Source organism: Cervus canadensis, chromosome 4 (assembly GCF_019320065.1).
Source record: "Cervus canadensis isolate Bull #8, Minnesota chromosome 4, ASM1932006v1, whole genome shotgun sequence".
In the NCBI taxonomy this organism is placed as follows: Eukaryota; Metazoa; Chordata; class Mammalia; order Artiodactyla; family Cervidae; genus Cervus; species Cervus canadensis.
Genome location: NC_057389.1, coordinates 88554316 through 88569905, shown reverse-complemented (window position 1 = coordinate 88569905; position 15590 = coordinate 88554316). Strand labels below are relative to the sequence as shown.

Below are 15590 nucleotides of genomic sequence, written 5' to 3'. Positions count from 1 at the left end.
TTCAGGCAGTAAAGAATCTGCCTGCAGTGCTGGAGACCTGGGGTTGATCCCTGGGTTGAGAAGATCCCCTGGAGGAGGCCATGGCAACCCATTCCAGTATTCTTGCCTGGAGAATCCCATGGACAGAGGAGCCTGGCAGGCTACAGTCTATGGGGTGGCAAAGAGTCGGCCACGACTGAGTGACTAAGCATAGCACACACCACGGGGAACTGTTAATAAGATCCCACATGCCTCCAGCCACGGCCAAAAACAAACAGAGCAAGTAAATGACCACGGGATGTGTTCTTTTAACCTAAGAGTGATCAGAAAAGTTACAGAGAAAGTTTTCACTAGAATGAGACAGTGTCCCGCACCACCTGGAATTTGAAGGATGTGTGGGAGAGGGAAGCCTGCTAAACACAGGGACAGACTGATCCAACATACATATCCATCTATGTGTACATTGCATATACAGTGTATACATACCTATCTATGTATTCACGTGTATATTTATATGTCTGCATGTGTCCTTGTAGACAGGCATGCATGTTACGTGTGCACACATTTACCCATACATGTATGTGTGCAGTTGTATGCACATTATACATAGGCACTTGTGTGACACATCACCCACACATACACGCACATGTTTACATGAATGTGTATCATAGACATGTACACACATGTATGTCAATTGCAGATATACACATGTGTGCAATATCCACACAAATACCCACACATACCCACACATATACAATATGCATGCACACACATGCACATTATCTACACTTATGTATGTGTATGCCTTACCTGTGCTATATACATGTTTGTACATCTGCATATATATATGCACACCATCTGTATCTATGTGTATGCCTAACACATGTACATATAAAATATGTACTATGCTTACAAATCTTATTCACGGACATCCCACACAAGTCTACGTGTGTTCATTTGTATATACATCAGGGTTTATCAACAGAGATGGACCCACACCCCCTTCCTCGGATCTCATCCTTATCTAACAGAACACATCATGTGTCTGATAAATCTCAGGGGCTTGCAGGTGAGCACACCACATGCGTGGGTGAGCTCATTTCTCCAAGCTCCTGTTCAGTGTTTTTCTTTTTTTTGGCCACGCTGAATGGCTTGTGGGATCTTAGTTCCCCAACCAGGGATTGAACCCCTGCAATGTGAAGTCCCAACCACTGGGCCAGCAGGGAAGTCCCCACCAAGCTCCTGTTCATTAGGACTTGGGCTGTCCTCCTTATCCTTATATCCTTACACATGTAGGTGCTAGAGTTAAGAGGGACTCTGATGCCAGGATGTCCAGGGAAGCTGATGGGTGTAGAAAAACCACAAAACATGAGCGATTCACACTGCCACTGGCTATTTTCACAAACCCTCTACAGCAACTCTGCCCTCTCCCTGGCATTCCCTCCCGCCATGGGTGGTCAGCAACTGCCCCAGAGACACGCACAAGACCTCCTGCATCTCTGGTACAGTCTGGCCCAGAAGCCGCTGACCTCGAGGCCCTGCTCCATGTGCAGCAGCTGGGGGATCATGTAAGCCAGCCACACGGACAGCAGGGTGGCCACCGTGAGCAGGACAATGGTGATCTCCGGCGGGAAGATGGACAGCGGGAAGGCCCCGTAGACATAGACGCTGAAGGTGGTCTCCAGGTGGCAGTAGCTGCGAGGGGTGGGCGGGCCGAGTCTGTGGGGCCCCGCCTTCAGGGGCCCCGCCCTTCACCCCAGCAAGCTTTTTCGTTTTGGCCACTCTGCTCCGCTTGTGGGATCTTAGTTCTCCGACCAGGGATTGAACCAGGGCTCACGGCCATGAAAGCAAGGAACCCTAACCACTGGACTGCCAGGGAATTCCCCCAGCAAACATTTTAAGACCCATGGGAATGACAGCTGGGCTTGGAGTGGTGACTCGGGACACTGAGTTCCATTCATACCCACTTCTCTCCCCTCTGATCTGTCATCCTCTTTGTATTTCGCAGAGGTCATGTTTTTCCCCAGGGCCCCGGTGGTCCCCTGCTCTGGGAACAAGGGGTCTCCCCTCCATGCCCAGGCTATCTTGGGGGTGGGGCAGAAGAGGCCAAGAAACTGTTCATCACACAGTGGGGGTGTGACAGGGGACACAGCATCCCTGAAATGGGGGGAGCAGGATGGGGGGAAGGTCACCCAGGTAAGAAGACCCAGAGGGCGAGTAGTCAGGGAAACTGCAGGAGGCAGGTGGGGGGAGGGGATGGGCTGAGGCTCCCAGGCAGGCCCCTTCCCCCCCACCCCTGGGTGTCCCCAGGGTCTCCCCAGCCTTCTACCCCTGATGTCCCAGAGGTGGTCTGGTCTTGGGCCCCTAGGGAAGGCAGGGTCCCCCCAAGTTTTTGAGGGTGGCTTTTGTGTCCACCTGGAGGGGAAACATGATGGGGGAAAGAATGCTGCCCAAGTTCCCCCTCCCAGTGGGAGATGCTCACAATTTGATCCAGCACAAGTGGGTGGTGAATATTAATACCCAGCTCTTAGGGCAGGGGTGGGGTGCCTGGGAGGCCAGGCCCATAACCTGTGTCAGTTTCTGTGGCGTTAACACTCTGGCCCGTGCTGATTTCAAATTACCAATGGGAAGTCAGACGGATTGCAGACCCCCTGAATATCCTGGGAGCTTTGGAGCCTGTCTGTGCCCACCAGTGAGACATAGCCATGGGGTGACTCTCAGTCCCCAGGGTAGGGATAGGGGTGCTGCTGGGCATTGTTATTTCCCCCAGGGCCTGGCGTGGCCTCTGAATAAAGATTTACTTAGCGAGTGAACAAATGCCATCCACGGCTTAAAGTATCACTTTTCCCAGGGATGGTCTGAGCTGTTGGGGGTTCAGGTTTATCCAGGACCTGCCTAAGGGTGGCAGACAGTGGGTCCCACACACGTGCGGGACCTGCCCTAGAAGCACCAGCTGTCTCCCCAGGGGCCCCTGGTGCACGGCGACTCCCCCCATCCACTCACCTGTAGGATGGATCCACGATAGAAATGAAGAAGATGTAGATGCCGTTTCTTTGGTCGAAAACAACCTTGTTCTCTGTTGGGCCTCCCAAGATCTGATACGGGACGTCAGGCCATCTCAAGGGTTCGTGGTAGTCGGGGTCGTGGCAGCTCATGTAATTCTGGGGAGGAGGACAAAGGCGTGTCCGCTGGCCCTGGGGGTCGGGGAGGGCTGTGGGAGCCCTCCGACACACCCCATGGTGCCCCACCATCTGCCAGCATCCGTGGCAGTGAGTCCGGGGCCAGGTGCCCGCTGGGCAGGCCAGCCAATTTGTGAGTGTGGCTCCTTCTTCCTGCCCTCATCCTTCCTGGCCTGCCCAAGCTTGAGGCGGGCTGCAGGCAAAACAACTCCACTCCTCAGGGTCCCTGGCAGCTCTGAGTCTGGGTGTGAGTCTGATACATGCGCTCTTGGTGTTTGTTATGAGCTGGCTTGAATTCCTCCCCAAATCAGATGGGGAAGTCCTAACCCTCAGGGCCTTGGGCAGTGTCCTTATTTGGAGACGAGGTCTTTTTAAAAATTAAGTTATTTATATATTAATTGTTGGCTGTGCTGGGTCTTCCTTGCTGCTTGGGCTTTTCTCTAGTTGCAGAGAGCAGGGGCTACTCTTTAGTTGCGGTACAAGGGCTTCTCAATGCAGTGGCTTCTCTTGTTGTGAAACTTGGGCTCTAGAGCACACAGGCTTCAGTAGTTTTAGCACGTGGGCTCAGTAGCTGCAGCTCCTGGGCTTTGGAGCACAGCTTTAGTAGCTGTGGAACACATGGGCAGAGCAACTAAACCCGCACGTAGCAACTACTGAAGTCCATGTGTCCTAAAGCCCGAGCTCTGTAACAAAAGAAGCCACTGTCAGGAGAAGCCCATGTACTGAATGTCTGAATCCCCAACCCCATTCATACGTTAATGCAACATCCCCCAGTGGGATAGTATTTGGAGGTGGGGCATTGGAAAGAGATTTGATGAGGTCCTGAGGGTAAGGCCCCTATAAAGGGATTATTTCTTTTGTAAGAAGTGACACCAGAGAACTAAAGCAAGGTCTCGAAGAGATACTTGCACTCCTGAGTTCACAGCAGCACCATTCACAGTAGCCAAAAGGTGGAAGCAACCCAAACGTCCACTGACAGATGATGGATAAAGAAAGTGCGGTTCATACACACTAACGGGACATTACAGGGGTTTCTGACACCCTCTATAACATGGATGAACTGTGAGGATGTGATGCTCAGGGAAGTAAGCCAGACACAAAAGGACAAATACCATCTGATCCCACCCAAGTGAGACCCCCTAGAGGAGTCAGATCCTTAGAGACAGGAAGTAGATAGTGGGGGTCAGGTGCCAGGGGAAGGGGACGGGAGTCAGTGTTTCATGGGGACAGAGTTTCAGTTTGGGAAGAAGAGAAAGTTCTGGAGATGATGGTGGGGATGGTTGCAGGACAATGTGAATGTGCTTAATGCCACTGAGCTGTGCACTTAGAAATATTTAAAATGGTCAATTTTATGTTATGTATAAGTAAGTGTTAGTTGCTCAGTCGTACCGGCTCTTTGCGACCCCATGGACTGCAGCTCACCTGGCTCCTCTGTCCATGTATGCTGCTGCTGCTAAGTCACTTCAGTCGTGTCCGACTCTGTGCGATCCCATAGACGGCAGCCCACCAGGCTCCCCTGCCCCTGGGATTCTCCAGGCAAGAACACTGGAGTGGGTTGCCATTTCCTTCTCCAATGTGTGAAAGTGAAAAGTGAAAGTGAAGTCGCTCAGTCGTGTCTGACTCTTCGCCACCGCATGGACTGCAGCCGCAGCGTACCAGGCTCCTCCATCTGTGGGATTTTCCAGGCAAGAGTACTGGAGTGGGGTGCCATTGCCTTCTCCGTCTGTCCATGTATGTTTGACCACAATTTAAAAAAATTTTTTTAAATTATTTTTAAAATTTATTTGGCTGTGCCTGCTGTTATTTGGGGCTTCCCAGGTGGTGCCAGTGGTAAAGAACCCAGCTGCCAATGCAGGAGACGCTAGAAACATGGGTTGATTCCTGTATGGGGAAGATCCCCTGGAGGATGGCATGGCAACCCACTCCACTAAGGTACAAAGGATCTGGTGACATGACCAGGGATTGAACCCAGCCCGTTGCATTGAGAACTTGTAATCTTAACCACTGGACCACCAGGGAAGTGCCCAACAATTAAGAAAAAATTTTAAAAATCTTTTGAGAGTAAAAGGGGGGGGAGTTGGACCACATAAAAACTATGTGAAATTTAATAAGGGGGACAGCTGCTTAGCCTAAAGACTCATTATTGTTATTATTATTTTTTTATAGCTAGCTGCACCCCATGGCTTGGCTAAGTAGCTACATAACTGCCCATCTAATGATCATGCTGGAAATGCAGGCATTGCGGCTCTATCTTGATAGAAAAACCCTCAGGGTTCTACAAAATCGCCCACCAGGGCTGATGGGAAAAAAGCAACAGGACAGTCTCTTAAATGAATGTGTGGCACTGTGAAGGAGAGGGCTAATAAAAAATAATGCAAACACCAGCACAGTCAGAAAATAATAAATAAAGTTATATGTGTGTGGCTTGTACTTTTTAAAGAAATGGTCAGAGAGGTGGTGCTTGGGTAACATCGTGAATGCACAAAACACCCAAGTTGTGAGTTGTACTTTTTACACTAAAAAAAAAAATTCATTATAGGTTATGTGAATTTTACCTTGATTAAAAAAAAACAACAACGAACACAATGTCACCAACCAAATAAATTCTCAAACTCACTGGACGGAATGGGGTGTGAAGAAGGGTGAGGCTGCTGGCTCTGAAAACAAATACAAAATTAAGGAGCCTGGAGTCGGTGCTGGAACAGGCTTCGGACGCGGGTAGCGCGCGCGCCCTGCTGGTGATGTGGAAGCATTGCGCTGTGTTCGCGCCCTTGGCGTTGAGAGGCGGCTGGCGGCTGGAAACTACCGCGCACCACAAGCTTCCCTTCCGCGCCCGTGTTCCTTTCACTGTCACCGGACCTCTATTTGTCAATCGTATACCAAGCAACGCGCGTAACAGAAACGCTCGCTGAGCAGAACCGTAAATATAATCAGCCCCTTACATAATGGGCATTTGGATAGTTCCAGAGTTTTGTTCATCATCAGCAGTGTGCTCCATGAACGCCTTGGTCCTGACATCTCTGATCGTCTGGTCATTCCCTTGGTAGAGATTCCCAAAGGGTTTGTGCATCTTACATTACCAGCATCCAACACCCCAGCTATTCAGGGACTAAATGCCTGTGTCAACCAACTAGAGGTCATATGTTGAACCATACCCCCAAAGGTGATGAATTAGGAGGCGGGGCCTTTGGGAGGCAGTAGGTCATAGGGGTGGGGTACTCCTGAAGGAGATTTTGTTTGTCGTTCAGTCGCTAAGTCGTGTCCCATTCTTTGGGACCCCATGGACTGCAGCACGCCAGGTTGCTCTGTCCTTCATTATCTTCCGGACTTTGTGCAAATGCATATCCATTGAGTGGTGATACTATCTAACCATCTCATCCTCTGTCACCCCTTCTCCTTTTGCCTTCAATCTTTCCCAGCATCAGGGTCTTTTCCAATGAGTTGGCTGTTCGCATCAGGTGGCCAAAGGATTGGAGCTTCAGCAACAGTCCTTCCAATGAATATTCAGGGTTAATTTCCTTTGGGATTGACTGGTTTGATCGCCTTGCTGTCCAAGGGACTCTCAAGAGTCTTCTTCAACACCACAGTTCGAAAGCACCAATTCTTTGGCCCTCAGCCTTCCATATGGCCCAACTGTCACATTTGTACATGACTACTGGAAAGACCATAGCTTTGACTATACTGACCTTTGTCGGCAAAGTTATGTCTCTGCTTTTTAATACGCTAAGTTTCTCACAGCTTTACTTCCAGTGAGCAAGTGTCTTTTTTAATTTCACCGCTGCAATCACTGTCCTTAGTGATTTTGCAGCCCAAGAAAATAAGATCTGTCACTGCTTTCACTTCTTCCCCTTCTATTTGCCATGAAGTGATGGGACGGGATGCCATGATCTTAGTGTTTTGAACGTTGAGTTTCAAGCCAGCTTTTTCACTCTCCTCTTTCACTCTCCTCAAGAGGCTCTTTAGTTTCTCTTCACTTTCTGCCATCAGAGTGGTATCATCTGCCTATCTGATGTTGTTGATATTTCTCCCAGCAATTTTGATTCCAGCTTGTGATTCATCCAGCCTGACATTTCATATGATGTACTCTGCATTTAAGTTAAATAGGTGGGGTGACAATACACAGCCTTGTCCTATTCCTTTCCCAATTTTGAACCAGTTGTTCTGTGTCATTAGGAGATTAGTGTCCTTATAAAGGGACCCGGGTCTGGAGTAGGAAATGGCAACCCACTCCAGTATTCTTTCCTGGAGAATCCCAGGTACAGAGGAGCCCTGTGGGGGAGGGAGGGGACAGAGGTGGCAGTAGGGGGGGAGCACAGTCCACGTGGTTGCAGAGTCGGACAGGACTGAACATGCACCTGGGCACAAAGGCATCTGGAAGAGCTCCCCCACCCCTTCTGCTCTGTGAGGACACAGGAGGTGTCACCCATGAACCAGACCCCAAATCTGCTGGCGCCTTGAGGTTGAACTTCAGCCTCCAGGACCCGTGAGAAACCCATGCGGCTGGTAAAAGCCCCTGGGGTCTCTGGTGTTCGGTTAGCAGCAGCCCGCACAGGTCGAGAGGCCCCCAGCACACACTGCGCATGACCGGATGGCGCCTTCCCAGGCCTGCACTGGGACGACTCAAGAGCGCAGGCCTTACCTCGCGGTCCCAGGAGAAGGACGCTGCGTTGCCGGCCATCTCGGTGACGGTGGTCCAGTTCTGCGGCTGGGCACTGCAGCCTGCCATGCCGGCCGTCAGGGAGTACGTGTAGGTGAACAGCCCGTTCATCTCCAGCAGGACATACTCAGCCTCCACCACCTCCTGGAACTTGCCTTCACGCCACCTGGGACAAGGCACGTACAGGCGAGGCTGCGGGAGGCCAGGAGGCCCAGCTATGCCGGGCTGGTGAAACCGTCTCGTCTGGGGGTGGACGCCTTCTCCCACCACCACCCCCAAGCTGACGCCTCTGGGACATTCAACCCTGATTCCCAGTGGCAGGTAGGGACAGCGGGCGCTGACCAGGTGAGGGTAGGGTGGGGGAGCGGGCGTCGATTTAATTCTGACACCTGCAGATGTTCTAGGGTGATGAACTAGAGTTGTTCTAAATCCTTAATTTTGAGGGAATTCCCTGATGGTCCAGTGGTCAGGGCTCTGAGCTTCCACTGCTGGGGACCCAGGTTTGAGTCCTGGTTGGGGAACTAAGATCCTGCAACCTGTGCAGCCAAGCCCCGTGCCCCACCCCCCACCCCCTAATTCTTATTTTTGAATGCACATCTGTCTCCTGCCAGGCTGGGGCTTACACCCTTCTCTGATGGGAAAGTATGAGTGTTAATTGCCTCAATCATGTCCAACTTTTTGAGAACCTATGTACTGTAGCCCGCCAGGCTCCTCTATCCAAGGGATTCTCCAGGCAAGAATCCTGGAGTGGGTTGCCATGCCCTCCTCCAGATCATCTTCCTGACCCAGGGATCGAACCCATGCCTGTGCAGTGGAAGTGCTGGAAGTATGCAGTCTTAACCCCTGGACCACCAAAGAAGCCCCACCGGAGATGCTCTAATGAACCTAAATGTTTCCACGTGTTTGAGGTTCCCACCATCATTCAGTTGTCAACAATTTAGTCCAATGATCCTCAGTGGGGGCGGGTTGGGGGCATGTTGAGGGCGGGATCAGATGAAAGAAGACAGAATCCATGGAAGGGGCCAGAGTGAGTGCAATAACCTGAAAGGTGCCCCCACCCCTGCAAATTCCTATGTGAAGTCCTAACCCCCCAATGAGACTATATTTGGAGCTGGAAGCTTTAATGAGGCGATCGAGATGGAGCAAGGTCCTAAGGGTGGGCCCTGGTGCCATGGGAAGAGGTCGAGACACCGCAAGACACCTTGATCTTGGACTTCCAGCCTCCGGGACTGTGAGAAAGTCAGTGCCCGTGTGCCCCGCCAATTGCACGCCCACCGCCCAGCCCAGTCCCTGGTGTGTTTTGTTAAAGCCATCGAGTTAAGACGGGGAAGGGGAAAGGTGTGCAAGCTGGGAGCTGCGGAGGAAAAAGACAGGGTGAGGATGCAGCCTGGGCAGAGGGGTGGGGAGGACGGGGGCGATTTGGGGCATCTGGGGGGTGTCTCACAGCTCCACCACTGGCTTCCACGGGGTGTCATAGTAGGCGAGGAGGGGGCAGCCCAGCTTCTCATAGGGGTAATACACCTCCAGGTCTTCCTCAGCCTGCTGCCCCTGGAAGTTCGGGTCATAGGCTTCCCTGTGGGAAACAGGGCACAGACACGGGCGAGCTCCCCCGGGCGCCCAGACGTCCACCCGCCCACCACCCCGCTTCCTCCCTGCAGATGGGGCCGGTCACGGCCGTGGAGGGGTGTCTGAGCAGGGGACTCACAGCCATTGTCAGCATGAGCCCTGGGATGCCCCTGTGGGTGGTGGTTGACCTTCTAGGTCCTCTGAGCTCTGCTGTGGCACTTGACTGTGACCAGACACACTTCTGGATGTTTCTGTGAGGTTGTTCTCTGGGGCTGAGAAAGCAGTGCTTGCCCTAACGTGGGTGCAGCCGGAGGCCTGAGTGCAACAAAGAAGGGCCTCCCCCAGCGAGAAGGAAGTCTGCCCGCGGATGGCCTTGAACTAGAACGGCAACTTGTGGCAGAGCTGCCAGGCCCTCAGCCTCCCCCGAACCTCCACAGTCAGGGAACCAGGTCCTTAAAGTGAATCTCTGCCTGTCACTCTTGTGTGTCTATCTCACACACACATCCTGTGGCTTCTCTCTCTCTGGAGACCTTGATTCATACACGCTCGTGCCCCCAGGAGGTCTGGCTGCAGCCTCATTGGTCAGTAAGCCCAGGAACGTCAGTTTGTTCATAGCTTTTTTTGTTTGTTCATAGCGGGGGCGGGAGGGGAGTTGATTATTTTTATTAATTTATTTTTGGCTGTGCTGGGTCTTTGTTGCTGCTTGGGCTCTTCTCTAGTTGCAGCAAGCGGGGGCTGCTTGCTAGTTGCGGTGCACAGGCTGCTCATTGCGGCGGCCTCTCTTATTGTGGAGCACGGGCTCTAGCACATGGGCTTCAGGGGTTATGGCCCATGGGCTCAGTGGTTGTGGTTCCCGGACTCTGGAGCACAGGCTCAGGAGCTGTGGCGCATGGGCTTAACTGCTCCGAGGCATGTGGGATCTTCCGGGATCAGGGATTGAATCTGTGTCTCCTATGTTAGCAGGCAGTTTCTCTACCACTGAGCAACAAGGGAAGCCCTGGCAGCACCAGTTTTGCCTTCAACTTTGAGACTTTGGATGGGGGATGGACTCTTGGCTTGTATTGCAGTGGGGAGAGCCAGGTCATATAAGACACACCAGTATCCTCCTATGCCAGGGGGATGGGCGGTGTGCACCACTGTGGAATCGGCTCTCTGTGCCACCCCGCAGAGAGGGTTCACCATGGCCAGACACCCCCATTCCCCACCTTGGCTGACTGACCAACTCCACTAGTTGGGGCAAGCAAGTGGCTGGGCTCCATGAGCTGGTGGCAGGCTGCGGAGGGGCCTGAGGCTGGCTCAGCAGGTGGCAGACCTGGGCCAGGGACCCTGCCACATCACACTGGTTCCCCTGCAGGCCCGGCCCCCTCCCCTGCCTGTCTCCTCACCCCCTCGGATTCCTTGCTGGCCAGATCAGTTGGCATGGTATCAATTTTAAATGATTCTTTTTCCCTTTTCTTTAAATTTATTTTTTCTTTTCCATTGTGATTTAAGAATGATTCTTGGGAAAAAAAAAAAAAAGAATGACTCTTGGGACTTCCCTGGTGGTCCAGAGATAAAGACTCTGAGCTTCCACTGCAGGGGCACGGATTTGATCCTTGACTGGGGAACTAAGATCCTGCATGCTGCTCCGAATGGCCAAAAATTTAATTAATTAAAAAAAAATTATTGATTGGCCTTTGGCACATGCATGCCAAATGGTCATGGGTATGAGCGTGCACGTGTGACTGTGTGTTGGGGGGCGGGGCTCACCTCTCAATGATGTAGCTATAGTTGTCCTGAAGGGCCACAGGGTCGAGGACTCCGTGGTGACATGCTGAAAGTTCACTGTGGGCAACAAAAGATGGTGAGATGCCACCTGACCCCGTGCAAGACCAGTGAATTGTTCCCTTTGACACACAGATGGCTCCCATTGGTTGGATGGGGCTCTCTAAGATGCTCCAGGCTCATCTCACATCTTCCCTGCCCGGCCTAGACTCAGCCATTTCACCAAGGAGCCCTAATTCCTTGGGTTGGAGAATGATGTATACACTCGGAAATCTGGGAGCTGGGTGTCCTGACTTTTGAGATGATCCTTTCCCTTTTTATCTTTGTACTGTTACCATTGGCGCATATATCCTTAAGCAACATGGTATCAGCAAGGGGACTGGTTCTAGGATCTGCTGAAAATAACAAAATCCCAGGATGCTCAAGTCCCATAGTGGGGGGCCTCTGTATGTGAGAGTTCTACATTCGCCAGTTCCACAGTCGAAGATTCAGTTAACCTAGAAGGTAAACACGATCCATCCACGGTTCGTTAAATCTGCGGATGAGGGACCCACAGATACAGGGCTCAACTGTAGTTTATTTTTGCCAGATTTTTTTTCTTTTTCCAATGCTGTGCGCCTTGTGGGATCTTAGTTCCCCAACCAGGGATCGAACCCTCGTTCTCCACAGTGGTGCAGAGTCCTAACCACAGGACCACCAGGGAATTCCCCTGATTCTGGATTTTTTTTTTTTTTTTTAAAGAACAGAATCATGCTATGTGTTCTTTTCTGTCTTTTGATTCCACACCTATGTTTGTATGATCCATACAGGTAACCCTGTCTCATGCCTTTTCACCGCTGTGACATTCCATTGTATCAAAACCTTTGCACTTGATTTATCCATCCTGCTGTCAATGGCCATTTGAGTTGGCTTGCTTCCAGCTTGGAGCTATTAAGAATAATGCTGCTGAGAACATTCTGGAACCTGGGTCAGTGCAAATGTGCATGAGTGGAATTGCTGGTGGAAAGATATACATTCTAAAGCAGCTGAAAAAATATCACCAGCCATGTCTGGAAGTTCCCGAAGCTGCCAGGGGGTTCCCACCCTGAAGTTCTACTGCTACCGTCCAGGCTTTGTCAGTTTTGCTGCTCTGCTGGTGAATAACCCTCTCTATCACTTTTGTTTTCATTTTCTTATTGAAGTTGACAGCCTTTCCTGCACTTTTTATGTATTGATCAGCCTTTCCCCCACCCTTTATTTGGAAGTGCCTACTGAAGCCTTTTGCTCATATTTTTCTCTTCATTTGTCATTTCCTTTTTCTTTCTTTCTTTCTTTCTTTTTTTGGTTCATAGGAATTCTTTCTAAATCCTGGATACAAGTCTTTTGTTCATTACATGTGTGGCAAATACTGTTCCCACCCTCTTTAGGGCAGAAGCTTTGAAAAGATTGTTTTAAAACACTTTCCTGCACATATGTTCTAAATACATCATTGATTGATTCAATAAAGCATTTCCATTTTGGGGGGGGAAATGTGGTAAAATCGTCCCTTGAGTTTATTAGTGCCCTTCTGCGGTGAAGTGCTGAGGCCGGCTCTTGCAAGCCATTAAATCCTCAGGAATTTTGTGGGGCAGTAGAGACCCACTCCACTACTCTTGCCTGGAAAATCCCATGGATGGAGGAGCCTGGTAGACTGCAGTCCATGGGGTCGCTAGGAGTCGGACATGACTGAGCGACTTCACTTTCACTTTTCACTTTCATGCATTGGAGAAGGAAATGGCAACCCACTCCAGTATTCTTGCCTGGAGAATCCCAGGGACAGGGGAGCCTGGTGGGCTGCCTCTATGGGGTCGCACAGAGTCGGACACGACTGAAGCGACTTAGCAACAGCAGCAGCAGCAGCAGAGACATGTCGGTAGCAATCAGTGGGCTCAGTGGGAGCATTTATACTATAAGAATTGCAAAAGCTACCAAACCAGGCTCCCCGGCTACCCGGAACTGGCTGTTGCCCGTTTACCAGCACACCACTGCCTGAAGGGAAAACTATGGCGACCTATCTGACCAATCTTCAGGGTTCTTTCTTTCTTTTTAAAATTTCACGCTGGTGATTTTTCTTTTTTGAAATGTAAGCCACTAATTTTACGTGTTATTTATTTTTGGCTGCCTTGGATTTTCCTATGCCTAGCTGCGAGTGGACTCTCTCTAGTTGTGGTGGGCAGGGACTACCCTCTGGTTACAGCACATGGGCTGGTCATCACAGTGGCTTCTCTTGTTGCGGAGTGGGGGTTCTAGAGCTCGCAGGCTTCAGTAGTTGTGGCTCCCGGGTTCTAGATCACAGGCTCAGTAGCTGTGCTGCACGGGGTTAGTTGCTCCTTGGCATGTGGGATGTTCCTGGATCAGGGATCGAACCTATTTCCTACACTGGCAGGAGGATTCTTTACCACTTAGCCACCACGGAAGCCCCCTTTTCTTCTTCTTCTTTTTTTTTTTGGCAATTTCATGCTGGTGATTCTTCTTTTTTTAAAAAATGTAAACCACTAATTTCTTAAGAAAAAACTTTAACCCCAAAGTTGCATATTAATATTACACACAGAGACATAAGTGACTTTTAGCACATCCTTACGTAAACTCAAATATTTACACTTTTAAAATAATCTCCATTTAACATGTGAAATTTCTGAAAAACATAAAAGCATTAATACCTTCCTTGTGTCTCATGGCTGCATTCCCTGCAGTAACCAGGGGCAAAGTTCCTCCAAATGTTCAGCAGGTTATTAAACACAAAAACTCAGCAATTGTAATCAAAATGAAGAACTCAGGGATTAAAAGGGAGAAAGAGAATGAGCAAAGGCTGAGGGAGCAGAAAGAACAGGTGAATATCACCAAGTCAGTGGGGGGCGGGGCAGCCACCTGCAGGAAACTCAAAGTTAATCTATTAGGATTAATTATTGAGCAGCTGTTCCTTATGGAAACATTAAACATATAACATATACAAAAGTAGACAGTAGTGTCACCCACCTTTAGCAATTGTGAAGCAATGGTGACCGTCTCATACCGTCCCTAAGCCCCACTTTCCTCTCCCCGCCCCTCACTTTCACCCTCCCGACACACTCACTTCTGAATGACGATCTTCTTCTCCAGGTCGCACCCCACTGAAATGAGCGCTGTCTGCAGGTGGGGAGACACAGATCGGGGGAGGGGAAAGGGGTAAATGGGGATGCTGACCCAAGTCAGTGAGGGCGCCCATAGCCTGGCCCCGGTGAAAGCCCACAAAGGGTTGCACTCAACCCAACAGGGACTGGAGACCCTGAGCTTGGATGGAAATGCGGTGACCAGGTGCCTGGGACTCACAGAGTCAATCCCTAAGAACCTGCGCTAGGTATGGGGTGCCACTAAGATTCCCCCCATTTGATAACTCCCAGCTGGTACACCTGCTCTGCGGATGGTGAGTCCTAAGGCACAGCCCTGGGGAAGATGAAGGGGAGGGGCAGCCACCTTGGCATCTGGGACAGGATCGCATCCATTTCCAGATCCTGAGTGTGAGCTCAGCTAGCACCTTGGGGAAAGCTAGTGAAGGCCTGCTGCCATTAGTCTGAACACTAAAGACAAAGAATATGAGATGGCAGAAGTTTGGGTCATACCAGTGGCTTAAGGTCCACACATGAAATTTCTTTGTTGGCGATGTCCAGAGTGATGGTAGATATTGTGGGTCTCTTTATGCTACAAGGCAATGGAAGTGTGTGTAATTGTAAAAAGCATCACTGACCCATCCATTCATTTTTCTATTCATCCATCTATCCATCCGTCCACCCATTTATCTATCCATTCATCCATCCATCCACCCATCCATCCATTCATTTCTCCATTCATTCACTCATCTTTTCATCCATTCAGTCCAGAATATTGACCAAGAACCATGGGCTCAGACATGGTGGCCCCACCCTCCCTCTAGCTTCTACCTCTTCTTGAGTCAGTTTTTTAAATTGATATATAATAGCCTTGAAAAGAACACCTGAGCCCCAATTTTATTATCACCTAGCTGCATATAATGTTTTAACATCATTCTTTTAACAGCTTCTGTATCCACACTTTTTTTTTAAAACCCCAAACTCCTAATCCATCCCTCCTTCCCGACCACCCTCCCACACTCAGCAACAAGTCTTTTCTCTGTGTCTGTGAGTCTGTTTCTCTTTTGTAGATAGGTTCATCTGTGTCATATTTTAGATTCCACAAGTCATATCATATGCTATTTGTCTTTCTCTAAAGAGTTTTTCATCATTCTTGCTTGACCGCCCTTGGACTAGGGGAGCCTGGATCTTGGTCCTGCTTTCCCCAGCTCCTGCTAAGGGAAGCCTCCAGAGACCCTGGGGCCACCTGCCACTACCATCCGGGTGACGACATACCTGGAGGTGAAGTTGGGGTCGGCCCTGCCCCAGTGGTGCTGCTGCTTCAGCGAGATGTTCTGTGGA

At 50.3% G+C, this 15590-nt stretch overlaps 1 protein-coding gene across 1 annotated transcript in view; it reads right to left on the bottom strand.

Moving 5' to 3' along the window:
• Nucleotides 1–1361: 1361 nt before the first annotated feature.
• CATSPERD (cation channel sperm associated auxiliary subunit delta) overlaps nt 1362–15590 on the bottom strand; it is a 39073-nt gene continuing 24844 nt past the window's right edge. The window contains exons 15-22 of the mRNA XM_043466302.1: nt 15525–15583; nt 14763–14841; nt 14237–14289; nt 11131–11205; nt 9260–9388; nt 7798–7981; nt 2983–3140; nt 1362–1674 (exon numbers count right to left, since the gene is read on the bottom strand). Of these exons, the coding sequence (XP_043322237.1) occupies nt 1437–1674; nt 2983–3140; nt 7798–7981; nt 9260–9388; nt 11131–11205; nt 14237–14289; nt 14763–14841; nt 15525–15583 (975 nt within the window). The 3' untranslated portion in view covers nt 1362–1436. The remainder of the gene's footprint in view (nt 1675–2982; nt 3141–7797; nt 7982–9259; nt 9389–11130; nt 11206–14236; nt 14290–14762; nt 14842–15524; nt 15584–15590) is intronic.